The sequence below is a fragment of the Leptonotus elevatus genome, chromosome 13, assembly GCF_054856555.1.
Source record: "Leptonotus elevatus isolate MCC_2025b chromosome 13, RoL_Lele_1.0, whole genome shotgun sequence".
NCBI classification, from domain to species: domain Eukaryota; kingdom Metazoa; phylum Chordata; class Actinopteri; order Syngnathiformes; family Syngnathidae; genus Leptonotus; species Leptonotus elevatus.
Window position 1 is genome coordinate 22,435,281 of NC_141251.1, and position 21,604 is coordinate 22,456,884.

A 21,604-nucleotide genomic window follows, 5' to 3' on the forward strand; every position below is an offset into this window, starting at 1 on the left:
TTATTGTTAAGGCAATTTTTCATAGACTAAATTAAATGTGTTCTACAATATCGACAGAATTTTCCACGGTAATGTAATATTTTACATTTCAGATTCAAACAAGTATTTAAGCCTTGGGAGTAGTATACACTTCGGTGCGTTGTCACTTTAAAACTGTGCTGAGGAGCTCCTTCAATCGTCACACATGGAAAAAGTGCAACAGCAGATCAGATGACGCGCATTCCAAGCACAACACTTCCACATCATGTTATTTTTCTTAGAATTTCTGCACTTCTCTCTACTGTATACAAAGCTCCTTTTTTTAACAAAAGCTTCCACCGGCAGGTTTTTGTGCGAAGGCCAATGGCAGCTGTCACCGGAGGAATGCAGCAAGGTGTTTGTTGGACGAGTGATGTCAATGCCTCCGAATGACGTTTCCAGTAGAGAAAAACAAAAGTGGGGATCACCTAAGGACACCTAATGACACACATGCCAGAGTGGTGGAATGTTACTGACGAGCTAAACAGGGTAGATCATTTGGGGTATTGATGGGACAGGACAAAAAGAAAGAAGTTTGGAGAGCTTATTTACACATTGGAAACATACAAATAAGGAGAGGGTGACGAGATCCATGTACAGTGGTACCTCAGAGTTTAAACATAATTCGTTCCTGCGAAGTGTTCAAAGTCTGAATTGTTCAACCTCCGAAACATTTTTTCCCATAGGAAATAATGTAAATGCAGTTAATCCGTTCCCAAGCTCCAAAAACAGAAAATTCCCATTTTAATTTCTATTTATGTTTTTTACATTTACAGTACAGTACCGTATTTAAACAATAAAAAATACCTTACATTTTTTGTTGTGGTGTGATGGCATCAGTGGATGATAAATGCTGTGTTAATGCTAGCTTTAGTTCAGTGCTGAGTTTGTGTATTTTACATTGGGCATAAGTTAAGCAGTCCTTGCGTGCGTTGTTTAACGTCAGGCACGTTGTTGAACAGCTAAGGGGGGTCCTCGTGCCAGTATTTACAGAAGTAGTCACGGTAGTTATAACGGCGAAATAATATCCTTCCTAATTCCACTGTGGTTTGAAGCACCGTATGTTTTTCTTTGCTGCCACTGGCACTGTTGTCTTTCTTTGGGCCCATGGCGAAGAAAACTGTCGTGGAAAAATCAAAATGGACTCGCAAGTATGGAGCACCTCCGGGTGTATTCACAATCTGACTGGAAATGAGCAGTGCATCGTCTCAACTACCGCAACGTGAGAATTCGGCATTGCTTCGCTCGGCTTCACTTGGCTACCCGTTTTCAAGGTACGTTCGGCTTAGCTTGCTTTGCTTGGGTGTTCAAACTCCGAAAATGAGTTCCATCTCCGAGGCATTTATTACTCAGATTTTTTGGTTGAAGTCTGATTTGTACGAGTTCAGAGACGTTCAAACTCCGAGGTTCCACTGTATTTGCAAGATTTTTTTTCCAGGCCTTTACTATGCTCCCCTTTAGCAGCATGGCTCGAGCCTTGTCTTTTTTTCTTTTTCTTTTCAATCCCCCTCCCTAGCATCTTCCCTTCTTATCTAAGATCTTTAGGCGCTGATAAGTGAGTACCGACAGGCCTTTCTAGCCTGTTGGTCATTGTTTTTCATGTTTCTTTGGCAGGTTGTGCCTGTTACCTGTTACCGTGGTGGAGGAGTTTGTGTGTCCCAATGATCCTAAGAGCTATGACGTCTGGGGCTTTGGCAAAGCATGGCTCATTGATCACTTATGACGTGTGCAATAAATGGACAGATGTTTCCCTTGCGGACGCGGATCACCAGGGCCCTCCTCTGGAGCCAGGCCTGGAGGTGGGGCTTGTTGGCGGCCAGGCCTGCATCCATGGGGTCCGGCCGGGCACAGCCCGAGGAGGAAACGTGGGCCCCCCTTCCCATGGGCTCACCACCGTTGAGAGGGGCCAAAGGGGTCGGGTGCATAGTGGGCTGGGCGAAAGCCAAGGGTGGGGACCTTGGCGGTCTGATCCCCGGCTACAAAAGCTAGCTCTTGGGACACGGAATATCACCTCGCTGGCAGGGAAGGAGCCTGAGCTGGTGTGTGAGGCAGAGAAATGTGGAGGGGAGTCCGACTATATCTAGTCGGACTCCCTTCCACACACGGCATAGGCTCTGGTACCAATTCTCTCGAGAGGGGTTGGACTCTCTTGCACTCTGGAGTTGCCCACGGTGAGAGGTGCAGAGCAGATGTGGGCATACTTATTGCCCCTCGGCTTGGCGCCTGTACGTATGATCGACTTTTTAGTCGTGTCACCGGATTTGCGGCCGCATGTTTTGCACACTCCGGTGAAGAGAGAGCTGATTACCACCTGGTGGTGTGTTGGCTCCGATGGTGGGGGAAGATGCTAGTCAGACCTGGTAAACCCAAACGTATTGTGAGGGTTTGCTGGGAACGTCTGGCAGAATGCCCTGTCAGAAAAAGTTTCAATGCCCACCTCCGGCAGAACTTCTCCCTTGTCCCGGGGGAGGTGAGGGACATTGAGTCCGAGTGGACCATGTTCCGCACCTCCATTGTTGAGGCGGACGATCGGATCTGTGGCCGTAAGGTGGCTGGTGCCTGTCGTGGCGGCAATCCTCGAACCCGCTGGTGGACACCAGCGGTATGGGATGCCGTCAAGCTGAAGAAGGAGTCTTATCGGGCCTTTTTGGACTGTGGGACTTTGGCGGCAGCAAGTACCGGCTGGCAAAGCGGAATGCAGCTTTGGCGGTCGCTGAGGCAAAAACTCAGACATGGGAGGAGTTCGGTGAGGCCATGGAAAGCGACTTCCGGACCGCTTTGAGGAAATTCTGGTCCACCATCCGGTTTCTCAGGAGAGGAAAGCAGTGCACCATTAACACTGTGTATAGTGAAGATGGGGTGCTGCTGACCTCGACTCGAGACGTTATGAATCGGTGGGGAAAATACTTCGAAGACCTCCTCAATTCCACCGACACGCCTTCCTTTAAGGAAGCAGAGTCTGGGGACTCTGAGGTGGGCTCTCCAATCTCTGGGGTCAAAGTCACTGAGCTCCTTGGTGGCAAGGCCCCGTGGGTGGATGAGATCCATCCGGAGTTCCAAAAGGCTCTGGATGTTGTGGGGCTGTGGTGGTTGATACGCCTCTACAACATCGCGTGGACATTGGGGACAGTGCAAGGGTGGTGGTCCTTTTTAGGTAGAGGGACCGGAGGGTGTGCTCCAACTATAGAGGGGTCCTGTGGGGGTTGCTTCGGACTCGCCCAAGGCTGCTTTTTGTCACTGATTCTGTTCATAACTTTTATCGAAAGAATTTCTAGGTGCAGCCAAAGTGTTGAGGGGGTCCGGTTTGGTGGCCTCAGCATTGCATCTCTGCTTTTTGCAGAGGATGTGGTGCTGTTGACTTCAACAAGCCGTGATCTCCAACTCTCACAGGAGCGGTTCGCAGCCGAGTGTGAAGCGATTGGGATAAGGATCAGCACCTTCAAATCTGAGACCATGGTCCTCAATCAAAAAAGGGTGGCGTGCTCTCTCCGGGTCGGGGATGAGATCCTGCTCCAAGTGGAGGAATTCAAGTACCTTGGAATCTTGTTCACGAGTGAGGGCAGGAAGGAGCAGAAGATCAACAGGCGGATTGGTGCAGCAATGCGGGCTCTGTATCGGACTGTTGTGGTGAAGGAGCTGAGCCAAAATGCAAACTTTTCGATTTACCGGTTGATCTACGTTCCTACCCTCACCTGTGGTCACGAGCTGTGGGTCGTAACCGAAAGAACAAGATCCCGGATACAAGCGGCCGAAATAAGTTTCCTCCACAGGGTGTCCGGGCTCTCCCTTAGAGATAGGGTGAGAAGCTCGGTCATCCGGGAGGGACTCAGAGCCGCTGCTCCTTTGCGTTGAGAAGAACCAGTTGAGGTGGCCTAGGCATCTGGTTTGGATGACTCCTGGATGCCTCCCTGGAAAGTTGTTCCGGGCATGTCCCACCGGCAGGAGGCCCCGGGGACGACCCAGGACACGCTGGAGAAACTATGTCTCCTGGCTGCCCTGGGAACGCCTTGGGATCCCGTCAGAGGAGCTTGTCGAAGCTGCTGCCCCCACGACCCAACCCTGGATAAGCGGTAGTAAATGGATGGATGGATGGATGGATGGATGGATGGATATGGTCTGTTTAAAATAGTTATTGACATTCTCTTTCTGAACCGACGGATTATGGCGAAATATTTGTGTCACTGTACTCACATTTGTCCCTGTGGCACGGTGAGGTTGAGGTTGTTGAGAACTTTTAGTTTTCCATACGAACGGCAAACGTCCCGGCATTGTATTGCGGCGTCTCCCAGCGTGGGTTGCGGCGACCCTTCCGGGTCCTCCTTCATGTTGTTTTGTTTCTGCAAACAAGGGCAGTGATCATCATCATACACAATTTCAGCTTTTGCTTATTTGGTCTTTAGTGCACTAAAAGGTACAACATGGAGAATTGCGATGACAACCATAGGGCAGGATATGAAGCTCATTACTTCAAAGTGAGGATGACATGAATTGGGGTGGACGTGGATATGGAATGGCAGAAGAAGTACACAGAGAGTGGACAACGAAGTCAACAAAGAACCGGGTCAAAGGTCAAAATGGAGAGCATACGGGATGAGCGACGAAGTTTATTATTACGCAAGATGTAACCTAGAATGAAGAGACAAAAGTCAACACAAACTGGGGGAGAAAGATGACACCGAATGTGTTAATTACTCTGTCCATTATTTTGTCGATTAATTGAATTTAAAAAATATATATATATATTTTCCGGGCGGCACAGTGGCTGACTGGTTAGCACGTCTGCCCCCCAGTGCAGAGGACATGAGATCGAGTCCGGGCTTTGGTCTTCCTGGGTGGAGTTTGCATGTTCTCCCCTTGCTTGCGTGGGTTTTCTCCAGGTACTCCGGTTTCCTCCCACATTTCAAAGACATGCATGGCAGGTTAATTGAACGCTCCAAATTGTCCATAGGCGTGATTGTGAGTGTAAATGTTTGTTCGTCTCTGTGTGCCCTGTGATTGGCTGGCAACCAGTTCAGGATGTACCCTGCCTACTTCCCAAAGCCAGCTGGGATAGGCTCCAGCCCCCCGTGATCCTTGTGAGGACAAGCGGTTAAGAAAATGGATGGATATATATTTTCCATCCCTACATTATTTCTAATTGACAGTGTAGAAAATGCACAAACAAAAATGAAGATTCGGTTGCTGGTTTGGGTTGTGTCTCTAGAATTGTTTGAGGATGGAATTATGTGAAATGGTCATTTTTAAGTTACTTCAAGAGATTTGACAGTGGAGACATAGGCCACACGGCGACATTCCATCAAGTCAGCCAAGAGAGGTGGGTGCTATACTACCCCCAGAGGCTGGAAATTGACCAACTTCGCTTCTCTAACTTTCTTAAACACATTTTACAGCAGACATGCAAAAACTGCGACAATCCTGCAAGTCAGCCAGAAACAAGCTAGCTTGCAAGGTCACCCAATAAGATATTTGTTGGCAAGAATGCAGGGCTGAACAATTAATTAAATTCAAATTGACATCATAATTTAGCAGAATGCAATTTGTTTTTTGTTTTGTTTTTAAACGCTCTGCTTTATTTTGGTAGATTTATTTATTTATTTATTTATTCATACGTCTACATAAGTGTTTAAGAAATACTGTCCACATATATCCATATCATTGTTTGATGAAAGATGAAAAGTGGAAATGATAAAGCTACAGATTTATTTACATTATTGTTGTAATCTGATTAACTAATGTTTAAGCAACACTTGTTTGGTAGGATTTTGTGACGTCGACACTTACAAAACTGCAAAAACGAACGTGTTTACTAACTTAAAATCTAATTAAAGTAGATGTAGTCTTTAATATTAACTCATGTTTTATTTGCTTTTATTTTAGTGTAAGCTTAAATTTAAGAACAAATCTATCATGTATAATAATTCTGACTGTTTCTTTTAATGCAGGTTAGGTTATTGGTTTTTTTTGTGTTAAAAAGTGCATAGGAAGAGGACCTTGAAAATATAATCACATGTTAGATCGCAATATTGAGAAGAGAAAAAAAACACAATTAGATTATTTTTCAAAATAGTTCAGCCCTACAAGAATGCAAACAGGTCAAAGTAGCTTTGCCCTTTCCCCCCAATGTGAACAACAACTTGTGACAGCATTCCCAAATCTTAAAAAATTAAATAAAACACACCTTAAAGAAAAAAAAAAACACTTTTTCTTTCAGCATTAATCCAACATTTTCCCAATAGGGAGATTAGAGAGCGTGAGGCTGGTGTTGTTGCATAATAATAAATCTGCTGCCTTTCACCCCTGCCACTCCGACCTACATCTTCCGACACGTCTAAATCACATCCAAGGCAGCAAAACTCCATCTCACAGCAGCAACAACACAGCACGAATATGCGATAAGAGGAGGCAAAACTTACATGTGAAGGCGACGATGGCGAGGAAAAGATAAAACGTGAAGGGGATGAAGATGGAGCGATGAACTGCGGCACGCTGCTAACAACTGGGCCTCATTAGGCATGCTTGGAAAGTGGGAGAACAGGTTTGGTCAATAAGCACGCACACACACACACACACACACCTACAAGGTGTCGAACAGGTGACATGCAAGGAATTCCATTCATCCATTTTCGAAACCACATTAAACTCAATAAATGATGCACCTTACCCAGTCTCCAATCTCGGTGGAGTCCGCCGCCGCGCAGGCCGCCATCATCGCATCCTCCCGGCCGACAGCCGCCTCCTCCACCATGGTCATGGCTGCAAAGAGGAAGCGGGCACGGCGGAGCCTCCTGCTGGAGAGAGAAGGGAAGTCGAGGGGGACTGTGCAGCTCGCGGGTGCGCGCACATTCAGTTTTTTTATTTTATTATTATTATTATTATTTGTGAAGGTAAAGTAAATGTACTGTACTCGTATATTCCTTTTAGTGAGAAAGTCTGTCTGACGTTTATAGAAAAAGACGTTATGGACAATTCCGAGCGTATACGTCAAGAAATCGAAATGGCGGTCTTGGGTGAAAGGACGCTCTCCGCTCATTGAAAAGCATTGTTATAATTTGATTTGTGAGGATTATTTTGATTTCGAAATGTGATTAAAACAGCCGCGCAACGCTAAAACAATATTGTTTCACCGTCTAAAGGATCAATTTGCATTGCGTTGCATTGCCCAAATGCAACTTAATTTGATCATAGAGCGTCAGTTTTGAATGTTATGTTTACAAACAGCAACGGAAAAACTTAGGACCATGCCTTATAAAGTTGAGTTGTAATTGCATTTTAAATGTTGGATCAACTAGGAAAAACTGCTTGTTTCCATGCAGAAGTAGTCCTACCTAATGTTGTTACTGGTGTACCAGTGTAATTGGGTACAGCCGGTCACAACAATCAATGTCAAATTTTACCTGACAGTGGCAACTGGGTTATAGTTCTCGCCTCAGGAAATTACCTAGAAAAAAAATCTAAGATCAAACATACTGTTTCGCAATTACGTAAAACAACTACTAATATATTCAAGGTAAGGTTTATGTTTAGGACCATTTGCTTTAAAGTGAGGTGTTGTTTTAATGTTTTTGTCTTCAAATCACTACCAGGGGTTTCACGGTCGTCAATTCAATTCAATTCAATTCAATATTTATTTTTCATTGCAAATAACATGCAAGTCCAAAAGCTGAAAAAGCAGCAGGCCTACAGTAGCCTACTGTACTGTACTGTACTGTACTGTACTGTAGAAATGAATGACTAGCATGAGCTGTAGTTGTCGCGTGGGGATGACGTAACACGAAAGACAAGCTTGTCTGAAAATACTGAGTAAAAAAAATCCCGTGTGAAAAATCGAAATTCAAAATTATCACATGAAACGTAACATAACATAAAATTAACCCGTGTTAAACAAGAAGTTAGTGGTAGTGAATACTGTATAAACGCTGCCAATTAGCCATTTACTCTAAAGCAACAGCCATCAATCCATCCCTCCATCCACCCACCCATTAACTACGAGACAACATGAAATTGTGAAGAGGGAAACATAATTTTATTTTCCGGCGTCTTAACGCAAAAATGACAACAAACACATTTATCTTATACAACTAATATGTAGAATGTGCTAAATGTTCGCTTTGAACAGATTGGACTTTTTAGCTTGTAATGGCATAGGATGTCCACATGGAGGCCGCAGTGCATTTAAAAAAAGACGCGTCCGCCAAGGGCGCTGGTCTGTCAATCAATTACAACGGGAGAAATAAATCTGACATTAAAGAAGCATTGTTTTTTTTCCTATAAGATCGTCAATTAAACATTGCAAGATGGACATTGTGGTTAGTTTAAAACACACAAGCACACACCCATTTTGAGTAATTGGGTGAAGTGTGTGATTAGCCCTCTCCAACAGACGGGGATTAAGCTTGGGGAGTGTGTAATTATGAAAAAAGCACACGTCAGCAGATAAACAGCAGCCACCCGAGGCGGGGATGCCCTTCGGCTACCATTGCTACTAGGCCGCGCCAGAAAGCCGGAAGAAGCCTCCTGGCTGCAGAAGGAGTGCCACGACGCGGACACACTGCGCTCCCAAACCGGCCGGCAGGGCAGCTCTTAATTCCCCCTCCTCCCCCTCTTTACCCTCCTCCTCCACCTCCGGGACAGACAGCATCCTATGCGGCTCAAGATGGCGGTGCAGGCAGCAGAAAACGACGCGATTGTGAGTATTCTTGCAGCCCTACGCGGCGGATTGCTTTTTGAAATCGCTTTGTGTGCGTGCATGCGTTCGATTCCCGCACCGCAGCTTTGTGCACGCAGCGAGGCGAGGCTTTCGTGGGTGCATGGGCTCACCTGATCCACCGGCACTGGGAGGATTGACCCGCTCGCTCGCTCCCTTATTGCGTTCAAGGACCGTTATTTTGTTTATTACATTCGTTAAAAAAAATATTTGTTTTTGCAGATGGTGGAGGACGAGCAGCTGAACGACTCGCTGGGGAACGTCGGCCTCATCTCACCTGACAAGGAGGATCTAGCACGGCTGCTGGTAGGAATGAATGGGAAAGAAATGTACATCGATTCATCCATTTTTCATATCGTTTGGCGAATTTGGGTCCGACCTGAGCTAGAGACTAGCCTTGCTAAATTGGGTCACTTACAAAGAGATTGTCAAACATGCACTATGCACATGAACAGTAATTTACAAGCACGTTCACACCTTTGGACAATTTATAGAGTACAATGAACCACATGATTTTTTGGGGAGGGGAAAAGACACAAAGAAGCTGGTTGCACCCTGGGCTGGTTGCCCTATTAATTCTAGGGCACATATAGTATATAGCACTTTCACAGACCCGTGTGCTACTTACAGTATATTGCCCATGGGGCTAACTAGTACCCGCTGGCACTTTTGATTTATTTTATTTTTTTAGCACCATGCACATTAATCAGAGCAAAAAGGCATTTCTGTTTATGAGTATCTTGCCTTGCTCCCTCCCTCCTCTGCAGAGAAGAAACAAAGTTAATTAGAGGAATTTGACCTAAGAACCTGAGAACAGTGAGACAAACGATTAGTTCTCCGTACTGCCCTGAAAATGTACGTTTTGTTAGTTTGAATTTTTAAATGCTTAATGTAGATTTTTTATCCCCCCCCCTAATGTGCAGACAGTGCCCTTCAGTGGACGCATCCGAGGTGGCATGAGGCCTGGGAAGAAGATCATCGTGATGGGCATTGTGGATTTGGAGCCAGACTGGTGAAATTACTGTTTATTTTTTATTGGAAAAACATTTAAAAAATTTTTTTGTGAGATTAGATTAAATTACATCCTCTGATGATGCCACGAGTGCATGCATATCATGGCGAGAGGGCGGAAGATTGAGAAAAAAAAGTCCGACTTTTAGAGTGCCTTATTGCTGGCCATGAGAGTGTGCGCAACACAGGGTGGGTATTGGGACAGGAGTGGTTTTTCCAACTACGCAGCCAGTATGTGGTTGCAATTTGCAGTTTTAGGCACTTCCTCTTCCATCTCATCATGTGATCTTTTTCTCTTTCAGAGACTGTCCAAAGACATTTGTTGTTTTACCTAAAATAGCCAAATAGCCCATGGATCAGTACAGGCATATACAGATATTACATATGAGCAATTTTGAGCTGCATTTTGGGGAATTTTTTGGGAATAACTATTCCTCAATGTGCCTGTGTGGGTTTTCTCCGGGCAATCCGGTTTCCTCCCACATTCCAAAGACATGCATGTCAGGTTAATTGAACACTCTAAAATTGTCCCTAGGTGTGATTGTGAGTATGAATGGTTGTTCGTCTCTGTGTGCCCTGTGATTGGCTGGCAACTAGTTCAGGGTGTACCTCGCCTACTGCCCGAAGCCAGCTGGGATAGGCTCCAGCACCTCCGTGACCCTAGTGAGGAATAAGCGGTAAGAAAAGGGATGGATGGATGGATGGATATTCCTCAATGTATTTTTAAACCGGATAAACTGCTCTGGCAGGGCTGTAGAAAGCACACAAACCTTATGTTGCCCACCACTGATTTAAGGAAATAAATATTTTGTTCTAGAGGACGGCCAGACTTGTTGAACCACTCCCCTCACTCTCCTACCGCCAATCTAATGAATAATTACTGCTGTGGGCGCCACATGAAGGTGAATGACGACTTTTGTAAGTATGTCAGGGCGTTCCCTCTCCAGTACGAGGATGGGAAAAAAAGAACGGGGACTTGTCTGGGTGTGACTTGACCCAACATGGAAAGTTCAACGTGGAACTCACCCTCCCCGCCCGCCCCGTGGTGACTTCATTGCTCACTGCAGCTGGCCACATCCATAGCAAAATTTTGTTTTACGACTGGAATAAAGTATTGGGACACACATATCTTTGATCAATAAAGTCATCAATAAATAGTTGGACTACTGGACTTTAGTTATTCTCAACGTTTCTCCCACGTTTATCTCATGTTACAGTTTCGATCTACTCACTATTGGTGAAAATGTAGAAAATAGAGACACCTTAATAAGATCATGTTCTTTTCATAGTGTACAGCAACATATAACATATCCAATACTTGCATATTGTGGTCAGCTACATAATACAGCAACATATAGCATATCTAATACGTGCTTATTGTGGTCAGCTACATAATGTTTTTCATGTTTACATTTGATTGGAACACTCGCAGGACTTTTCCAGACTTCCCTGTCACATTGAGGTGTCCCAATACTTTTGTCCATGTCGCCTCTCAAGGTTGTTAGTGTCAGTTTTCTGCATGTCTACACACCAAGCCGCTGGGTGACGGATGCTCGCCCAAACGAGCAGCGGGGATTATGATTCATTCGTACCATCATCCCAGATTAGCCTTCAGACTGAAACATCTGGCAACCCCTGTGTTGACTCGCCTCCCTCCCCTTTAACTTTTCAGCTTTGACGTGAGCCTGACCTGCGGCCGGGATAAAGACAAGGAGGAGGCGGCGTCCGACGTGGCTCTCAAACTCACCGCCCGCTTCTCGGATCGACAGTTTCTGCGCAGGGCCCGCGTGGCCGGCAAGTGGACCGAGGAGGAGGCCTCCACCGTCTACTTTCCCTTCATCCCGGATCAACCTTTTAGGGTGAAAAAAATAATAATTCATTCATCACAAATTGACTCCGCCAAACATATAGTGAATGTTTATCACTAGGATACAATCTTCTGACTGGGGATTGTTTGGTCAAATTCCCAGGTAAGAGTTTGCTCAAGTACAAAAATGGCCGACTTCCTGTTGGATTTTGGGCATTTGTCCTTTACTGTTAGACATGTCCACTTATGTTGATCGATGAAACAGGTCTCAGGTTAATTTTTGTCCGACTTTCCAGGGGGCGCCACTGAGTGAATTTTGAAGGGGCCGTGTTTCATAGCCCTAAATTACATTAATTGCCATAAGGATACATGCGCTTGCCAAAATTGGTGCATTTTCAGACATGCTGAAGTAGCGATTCATATGTTGTGTTTGAAGCTCGCCTGTTGACAATAAGTGCTTGTCCTTGTTTTCCTTCCATAAAACAAACTGCATCTTGATGACAGTGATAAAACATGTCACGGTTTTGTCCAACACAATAATTGCACTCCCGGCGGAACAACTGGACTTATGTAGAACTTGGACCTGTTCTGTCGTGTCCACACATGTCCAGCTGTCTTGTAAACTGCTGTCCTTCAGGGTTTATTGCAAAAATCCTGTTCATTTTGTAGATTGTAACTGATGCTCCTTGTTTTCGTCAGTTATCTACCTAACTTAACCACATGTTTACTAGCCATTTTCACACAGAAATTCACTAACATTTTTGCATTTGAGTTGGAACAGAAGACGCAGCTTTTACTTGAAGCTACTAGCCGAAAAATGAAACGGCATTTTCCTTTCTTCACGTATACAATGCACACATGACACTCGACACGGTTTTTATTTTATTTTTTTATATATTTTTATAAAATTTTCTTGAAAACTTCTTGGGTGATGGCCAGTTTACTTGGGTGATCCGCCCAAGTATTAACATGGTGTGGGAAACACTGCTAACACATAATACAAAACAAAGCTGACCGGCTAAACTAGCATCATTGTCACAGTGCGGCACCGTAGCCTGAGTGACCTCTTGATTAAAAAAAAAAAAAAGAAGGAGAAAAAAGATTATATTCTTTCCTTTACAAAAAAAACCCCGCTGATAAACATTCAACGTTTTCCATGCCTAATTGGAGGAAATAGTGGGGGGAGGTTGGGTGGTGGGGACAGGGGGGGGGGGGGATACCGGATAAAGCAGGAAAAATCCCAAATACAGTATGAGAAAATATTGAAAAATAAAACAATAGAAAAAAATACGCAAATATACTAATCCCCGGGTGCAATACAAAAATTATTTCAAGCATAGATTCCTTATCCTCTGTGAAAAACAACTGATATTGCTACAGCTGTGACATTGTCATATTTTTTACACTGGTGATAATGAAGCATTTAATTCCATACAAGATTTAATCTCGCAAAAAGTCTGATATGTACTGGCGTTCACTGCTTGTTTGTTGTGGAATAATGATCCAGCACTGTGCAACTAACAAGCAAACAGGAAAGTCCACATCCATGCAGATACACACTGTTGTTTCTGCATGACAGCCACTGTAGATAACATGTGTAGTAAATGTATGCCATGTGAACTCAGGTCCACACATTTCTGCTCTAGTAATTCTGTATCCAAAATGAGGCCAAAATATTAGAAATACCTCTCTGGCAGATTGAATCCGAAGCTACCGCTATGTCACTGCTTATGTAAGAGCATCCAGCTGCAGATTAAGGCTGACATGTTTCCTCATCACTGCAACGACATGCGTTTGGACATGTGACACGCTTTGTTTTCTTGCTTGTGCTCAAACAAGCAAAATGTTTGCACGTTTTAGGTTGTTTTGTTTTCTTTGCGAGACTTCAACCCGGTCAGCATGTTACCCTGAACCAGTTCAAACACAGTTGGTGGCAAGATTTCAACACATTTTCCACACTTCCAGTTCCCAATGGCTTGCATTCCGACACTGTTATGGTTACCAAAGTTGAGTGTTGCATTTGACACAAGTGTGTCTCCACTTCCAGGTGGAGATTCACTGCGAACACCAAAGGTTCCGGATATTTGTGGATGGACATCAGCTCTTTGACTTTTACCACAAAGTAAAATCTTTGGCTTCCATCGACACGGTGCGAATAGACGGAGACCTACAGATCACCAAGCTGGGCTAGCCACGCACACGTGCAGCACACAAAGCTCGGCAGGGTGAGTGTGTGTGCATTAAGGACTTGAGCACGTACACACACACACACGCACACACACACACACTCACACTCACACACATATGCGCCGCCATTCACATGTAACAAGGTGCCTCCGCTTCTTATTCTTCTTTAAATGTGTGTTTTTCCCTTTCCCTTTTTCCCTTCTCAATTATTCATTTCTCAGGTTTTAGTTTAGTCAGGTCACTAAACATCTCTATTTACATTATTTCAAAATAAATGCAATTCATTTTTTATTTTACTAAAAAGATTAGAATTACAATATTTTTAAATGTAACACTCAAAGTATCATTTCCACTTTCTTACAGTTGCAATGAAATGTTAATCACATAAGTTTAAACCTTACATTATACATTTAGAAAATGTTTCTTTCTATTTCCATTCAATTTAAAACCTTTTTAAAAATCAAAAAGCTATTTTTTAAATTTAATTTGAAAAACATAGTCAAAATATTATATTAAAAATGTAAATGCGTGAGTGTTTCTTGACATGTTAATTTTTTAGGACTGCTTGCATTTTCTCCAATTTAATTAAACAAAATGAAAGCTTATTTAAGTTTCAGCTTAATTAAAAAACTTTTTTTAAATTAAAATATAAATCGAATAATTTAAAGTTTACAGCATCTCTCGTCATTTACATATTTCTTTTAATTCATTAAAATAATTTCAATAAAATACAAAATAAAGCTGACAGCATCTCTACTAGCCATTTCCATATTTCTTTTTAAATTTAATTTAAAACATAAATAAAATAAAATTACAAAAAAAATGTCAACTTCACAATGTATATACTTGCCATTTTTTAAATTTTAAATTAATTTAATTTTTTTTTGAAGCTCACAGTATTTACAGTTGCTATATTCTTAAAACAATATTTTAACACTGTAGGTTAGAAAACACTTTTGCTTATCCAATTCACAAGCATAACTAATTTGACCTTTTTTATTGTTTTTTTCTCACAAGTCAGGGAATCCACTCTGACAAGGGAATCAACATGTTTTACTGTGAGAGTAAATCCCAGTTAAGATTTTATTGCACTTAAAGTTGCGTTGTGAAGGTGAGTCGCATATTCCAGCAACGTCTTCCTTTCCTGGCGTCCCTCTGGGTTCTCAACACTGGTTGTCATGGCAACACTTGACCTAAATAGTCTAAATTGATGAGGATCTATCGTGGGACGAGGAAAACAAACAGGAAGTACATTTCTGACTGGTGGACATTTTGGATTAAAAATAGCATTTTTTTTCTCCCTCTTTAGACACATATTTTTTTATACAATGGGCAAGCAGGCTTCACGGGAATAAGAATAATTTATCATAACCTGGAGTGTTGTTCTTCTACATTATTTGAGGTGCAAATTATTGACTCGTCAGCGCTTTGAGGTGATGGTTTGGTTTTGGTTTTGGTTTTAGCTTGAAGCAAAATCAGATTGGAGTCATGTTTTGAATGTATGGTTTGTTCAGGTATCTCAGAGAATTGAGTTTAAAGTCAGTTTTATTCTTTTTTTCGTGTTGTCATTAGGTAGAATTGGATTTATCCAATTTTGGAACAAGGCTGTAATATGACAAATGCATTCTACATGCTTTTAATTGGCCAGTTTAGGTTCGGTTTGATTAACAAAAAGGATCAAAAGATTTAAAGTAAGTGCCAAGTAACTTTACTCCAACAAATAATGTAAAATAAAAAGTCATCAATTTTGCATAAAATACAAGTATTTACAAATGGAGACAAACAAGAATGCAAGAATGTAAAAAACTTTAAACCCAAAATTAGACTTTTCTTGTTTTTCCTCTCCAGCTTCCTATGCTCACACTGCCTGGTTGTAGCTTTTTCTTCTTCTTCTTTTAGGCAAACAGGAAACTCGGGTTCAGCCTGTTGCATCATTACTGCAGCAGCAGAACAAAACGTGCTCTGTGTGCGCCGACTGTGCATGGCATTCTACAGTATTGCAGGCTTACAGTACACTACTGTAATAAAACGTTTTGCTTTCAACCATTTTAACAAGCACGTTCAACTCGTGTAGGGAAACAAAGGCCTGCATAAATAATTGTAACGTGTTTGTTGTGGACTTTGGGGAGAAAAGTGTGTAAACAGGGAGTTTTTCTTGTGGTGTTTTTTGGTACTGATACACTTTAAACAACTTGAAGACTTTTTTTTGTAAATTAGGACCCGATCAAAGCGTTTAATTGATACTGAATGACAAAATGAGTGTTTCTATCCCATAGCGGAGAAGGGTGTTTACACAGTTATCTTAATCTTAACCTTGCTAACTACAGATTGTTAATTTGTCCTGGTTTTCCACGTCTGCAACTTTTAAATGTCATCTTTTCACATTTTTGTACTCCAAACGTGATCGTAAGATGCAAACTGGTACTTTTTTTTTTTTTGTATAGTTCTTCACTTAAGCATTAATGTCAACCAATTGGTACCTTGGAATATGATGAGTTCATTTGAAATGCCTCCTCCCAAAAAAACAACTATGTTTTTTAATATGAAAAATAGCACTCTACAATGTTGTACTTTATATAAACATTCAGGAATTACCTAATTAAATGTAATTTAAACGTTTTGCTTCTATTCAATGGACATTATTCTTCTCCTCCTGGTGTATGCGCCATGGCCACCTGGGGGCAGTATAATACAGAAATAGAATATACATTCAGGCAGAGGAGACGCAAAACTCCTTAGCAGTAAAAATTAGCTGTTCTTTGTGGAGGGTGAAAAATATTTGCCTGCCAGTAGTGTTATATTATCTGTTTACATGTGTTGCTCCAAAGTTTTTTCCTGTGTGATGTTTTTCATTGTTTGGCATTTGTTCACATTCCTATAGCAGAGCTGTGTGGTTGTTAACTTATCTGTGTTTAATGTTTAGTTTGACTGTAAATTAAACGCAGGGTGGCAATAACAAAAAATAAATCACTATCTGCTATCTCATCAAGTCAAAGCAGAAAACAAGACGGGTCACTCATATCACTATTCCTTTAATAGAGTGAAGATGTGAACGTTCTCCTCCTGATTGTAACTATAAATAAAAGGCAGGTGTGTTTTTTAAGCAGATATTTTCACACCTCTTCATCTGTGAAGTAGATGTCACGTTTTTCCACTGATTTATTTGACTTCTGTCCGTGATAATGGACTTTAGATGTACATATTTATAAAATAACTCTTGAAATAACTGAGGAATTAAGGAACAAGCAGAGAGCGTAGTCTTTGGTACACATGACTAATTGAGGCGTTTTATGACTTCCTAGAAAGAGTCACAAACTTCATGATGTGTCCTCTGAGTATTGTGTTTTTTGTTTTTACTGTAGCATAACCAGCAGTGTGTGAATGTGTGCGCAATAAACTCAACTTAGTGTTTAAATACTAATGAAAGTGTTCTGGTATATGTTAGGAAAAGCTGCAGGCGTTTTTTATTTTTGGGTGTATGTTTTTTTAAATCCACAAATTCAACTGAAGTATAATTTTTCACTGCAGTGTTTTCTGCGGTGTGGTATCCCCCAAAATAACTTAAAACTACTCTGCTGCTGTTTTTAGACCAGTCCAGGCACATGCTCTTTACTCTCCTTCTGCTGCCTTTGTAAAATAATAATAATAATAATAATAAAGGGAAAACATAAAGAAAAGAAAAACAATGCTCCATTGAAAACCAATAAACTTCTCATCTTCTTGGTACATGTCTGTTGTTTTATTTGGGGTTAAAGTAAACATCTTATTTATACTGCATTCATGATCCATACTTTTTAATGTGCTAATCGGGATTACAACTAATCTAAATCTGAATCCAGTCAAATAGTTTCATATAATTAAATTGAATGTTAATTTAGGAAAACATTGGTATCAACAAAAACGTCAACCCCCCGCCCCCTTTTTATTTTTTATTTGCTTCGCTTTTTGATACCGGTCCGCTTCACTTTCCGTCGTTCCCGGAAGTGTGTCGCGTTATTTTGGTAAACTAGTCATTAGCCATTCCACCGACGACAGGGACACCCATTTCATCCAATTTAATAATACGTAGATTTTGTTAATTTCTTGCTGCTGTCTGGTACACTGTTTAAAAAAAAAAAGAGGCTAAAGTACCGCTACAAAATGTCCGGCGGGACCCAGTTGGAAAACGCCAACCCGGTCATATTCGAGCGGTCCGGCGAGAGGCTGCAGACGGTTGCCGACGAGGACGAAGACGTCCACGACCCCATCGATGACAGGGAAATCTTTGATATCCTTTTTGGATCACAGTCACATGCAGTTAAAACCAGTGACTGTTTTGTGGTTATTGTTTAAATAGTTGACTATCATAACAGAAAGTGTTGTGTTTTGCTTTGTGTGCGCGTGCGCGTGAGAGTGTGAGAATCTGGCGCTTTTCGTTAAACCCGGAAGTGTGTCGCAGTTCTGCAAAAGCAGCATTTGTAAACAAACGAGTATATATTTTTCCAACATAATTAAAAATGCTAACATGTTCAAAGTGTCTATAATTTTTTCCTAACTGAGGATGAATAAAAAGTACCGTGGCGGTATTCTATGAAAATATGCCATTTCCTTTCTTAGAATTAAAGTACAGCGTTGGTATTATCATCATCATCATCATCTATTATTTTTATTGTTGTGTTTAAGTACCGGTACTTATTTGGTTTAAGTAGACACTTGCCTTTTAGAAAAATATGTGGTGCTTGTGATATATTTATTTATTTTCCTAACGTAATCAACATGTGCACGTGCTTTGTCCATTGCTTTAGCAACAAATTGTATTATTTGAAGTCACACTTAAGGATAAATATGATATATTATGATAGATGGATTAGGATGAGCAATTGTCTTTAACTGATGCAACATCTGATCAGATCCATCAATGATCCGGAACATCCTCTCTCTCTGGAGGAGCTCAACGTGGTGGAGCAAGTCAGAGTCAAAGTAGGTTCTTTCTTGTATAGTCCATTTTAAACATTGTCGTACTGTTTTTAGATGGATGAAATACTTTTTTTGCATTGTTTATTAAGCTTTAGAGTTATAAAAATAGCTGGTTAGGAGTTGACTTTATCTACACAATATTTGCAAAATATTGGGATATATTGCTCTACTCATCAACATTTAGAAAAAATATATTTTGGCAAACATACAATTTTGCAAAATTCCATTGACCCTCATGTTACCCTTCCAAATTCCTGGAAATGTTCAACCCTACTAAGGATAGATTTGGATTTCTGTGGATTTATTCCAGATTGTTTTTTATTTATTTAATTGTATTTATTTATTTATTTATTTATTTAGCAGCACGGGTGGCGGACTGGTTAGCACGTCCGCCTCCCAGTGCAGAGGACGTGAGATCGAGTCCGGGCTTCGGCATGTTTGCATGTTCTCCCCTTGCTTGCGTGGGTTTTCTCCGGGGACTCCAGTTTCCTCCCACATCCTAAAGACATGCATGGCAGGTTAATTGAACACTCCAAATTGTCCATAGGTGTGATTGTTAGTGTGGATGGTTGTTTGTCTCTGTGTGCCCTGCGATTGGCTGGCAACCAGTTCAGGGTGTACCCCGCCTACTGCCCGAAGCCAGCTGGGATAGGCTCCAGCGCCCCCCGCGACCCTTGTGAGGAAAAGCGGTTAAGAAAATGGATGGATGGTTTATTTTTGTGTGCAGGTGAATGATGCCGACAGCAATGTGGATGTGAAGTTCACGCCCACCATCCCCCACTGCAGCATGGCCACGCTCATCGGCCTGTCAATCAAAGTCAAGCTGCTGCGCTCGCTACCCGACCGGTTCAAGGTGCCTTGCTTGCTCCTGTTCATTCCGACCACTTTTTTTGCATTAGCGTTACATACGTTCAGAAAGTGCTTCACTTTCTCCACAAATAAGGTGACCTTAATGATGAAAGTTAGGAATTTTTAAAAAGATTTATCTTGGTCAAAAATTTTTATATCACAAAAAAATGTTATTTGAACAATTGTCTGTAGACTTTTTATATTAACTGTGTGTTTGTGTCCACCTCCAGATTGACGTACACATCACCCCTGGGACGCATGCCTCAGAGGAAGCAGGTAGAATGCATTTATGTTGTCCCACTCACATCCTCGAGTGCAAGTTTTTGAATTTCTTGTGTTGGTCACAGTCAACAAGCAGCTGGCCGACAAAGAGCGGGTGGCGGCCGCCCTAGAGAACTCGTCGCTGCTGGAGGTGGTCAACCAGTGTTTGTCCACCAGGAGCGTCTGAGGACATGTTTTGTAGTTCCACCGACATCACTGGAGCCTTACCTGAGGTTGTTAAATACGCGGCACAGGCAAGGCAAATGTGAGAATGTGTGTGTAACTGTGTGAACCACACACTTACCAGCACTTCATTAGGTACACTTGCACAATATAATGATGGCTAATACAACAAAGACATTTTCTAAGAATAAAATAAATTGTTATTGGTTAAAAAAAAATGTTTTCCAGGCATTTCCACCCCAAGAAATGTTTGGGAGTACAGGGAGTAACTGGGGGTGCAAATGTATCTAATGTGTGTCAAAGTATTATTATTTTTTCCTTATAACCTGCATAAAAAAAGATAAAATAAAGAGATTATTCTGCAGCATGAGTGATGTAACTCAGTCAATTCCTTCATAACACAAAACGTTTTAAAAGACAGCAGAGGGATTATGTAACCCCACTGTGAACGTTCCACAGTTATTTAACGCCATGTGACGCCATTTAAACCATTCTCGACAATTTTGTAAGACATTCGTAGCTTCTCCACCATCTTCTGTAACTCTTAAAGCAATGGTTCTCAAACTTTTTTTTAAAGGATAAACTTAAAAAAAATAAAATAACAATAATAAAGGTACAGTACTCACTTATCCATGTAGTACCACAATGGATAATATTAAATAAAAACAGTAGGCATGTGTTCATAAAATTATTATTCCTAAAAATATAATATTATTTTCAGCCACTGACACTAAGATTATGCACAGTTTGAACATCAACACTGCACTTACAGGAAATATTGACCATAATCCTCCTGTCAACCACTGTGTGATTTCTTTACCCCAAAAATTCTTCAGGAGTGTCCACTGAACACCAAAAGCTCTCAGCCTCCTCAAATCATCCCATAAGGACATTTAGTGCCATTTACTTTGGAATTTTCAAGACATTATTTGTATAGTACAGTAGGTGGAATTCTTTCCTCCAATACCCTATAAAATGAATTGAGATTTGTTTCTAAAACACAATACTAATTTCTGGACTACAATGCGTACCTGTTTTCAGCACATTCAACTAAGAGGTCGTTTGGATTTTTCACCATTTCAAAGCCTGACTTCATCAAATTGGCAGGTTAATTGAACACTCCAAAATTGTCCATAGGTGTGATTGTGAGTGTGGCTGGTTGTTCGTCTGTGTGCCCTGCGATTGGCTGGCAACCAGTTCAGGGTGTACCCCGCCAACTGCCCGAAGCCAGCTGGGATAGGCTCCAGCGCCCCCCCGCGACCCTTGTGAGGAAAAGCAGTTAAGAAAATGGATGGATGGATAATGTGATCATCAAAAACACAAAAATAACTGCAGGTAATAGATTTTACCACAGGAAAAACTATGGAAAAAAAGTCGTCTTTTGGTGAGGTAAGGCATCACCATAGTTTTTTGTTTTTAATACTTAGTCGCGAATTTTGCTGTTTGGTTTCCTTTTCTACTTATTGTGTAAAGGTCAGTAACTGACATTTGCCTTATTGCCGCCAAGTGGCAGAAAGCTCTATTACGCCCCTAACAATATCCTAAACTATATGAACATATTTTAGTTGAAAGCATTCCTGTAATCCCCTTGCGTAAAACTTCAAGTAAAAATTGGCGTTACTTACCCC

The 21,604-nt window shown here is 41.7% G+C and overlaps 3 protein-coding genes across 4 annotated transcripts in view; 2 read left to right on the plus strand and 1 right to left on the minus strand.

The window, feature by feature from the left end:
• Positions 1-8,985, minus strand: part of abch1 (ATP-binding cassette, sub-family H, member 1) — a 28,453-nt gene extending 19,468 nt beyond the window's left edge. Inside the window, exons 1-3 of one of the 2 annotated variants that reach the window (XM_086092415.1) lie at positions 8,836-8,985; positions 6,680-6,806; positions 4,210-4,355 (exon numbers count right to left, since the gene is read on the minus strand). In XM_086092415.1, coding sequence (XP_085948541.1) covers positions 4,210-4,355; positions 6,680-6,769 — 236 coding nt within the window. In that variant the 5' untranslated portion in view covers positions 6,770-6,806; positions 8,836-8,985. Of the gene's footprint in view, positions 1-4,209; positions 4,356-6,431; positions 6,534-6,679; positions 6,808-8,835 lie in introns of those variants that run through there. The other variant, XM_086092416.1, reaches the window with a different exon arrangement.
• Positions 7,820-17,453, plus strand: LOC147164210 (galectin-related protein B-like). The gene is made up of 6 exons (XM_086092418.1): positions 7,820-8,704; positions 8,945-9,028; positions 9,646-9,734; positions 11,406-11,592; positions 13,588-13,765; positions 15,627-17,453. The coding sequence occupies exons 1-5, from the start codon at positions 8,660-8,662 to the stop codon at positions 13,729-13,731; spliced, it is 549 nt and encodes a 182-aa protein (XP_085948544.1). The 5' UTR covers positions 7,820-8,659; the 3' UTR covers positions 13,732-13,765; positions 15,627-17,453.
• A 137-nt stretch (positions 17,454-17,590) lies between these two features.
• Positions 17,591-20,346, plus strand: ciao2b (cytosolic iron-sulfur assembly component 2B). Its single transcript, XM_086092419.1, has 5 exons — positions 17,591-17,994; positions 18,607-18,686; positions 19,411-19,536; positions 19,763-19,808; positions 19,880-20,346. Exons 1-5 carry the CDS (start codon positions 17,868-17,870, stop codon positions 19,978-19,980), a joined length of 480 nt encoding a protein of 159 aa, XP_085948545.1. The 5' UTR covers positions 17,591-17,867; the 3' UTR covers positions 19,981-20,346.
• The last annotated feature ends 1,258 nt before the right edge of the window (positions 20,347-21,604 follow it).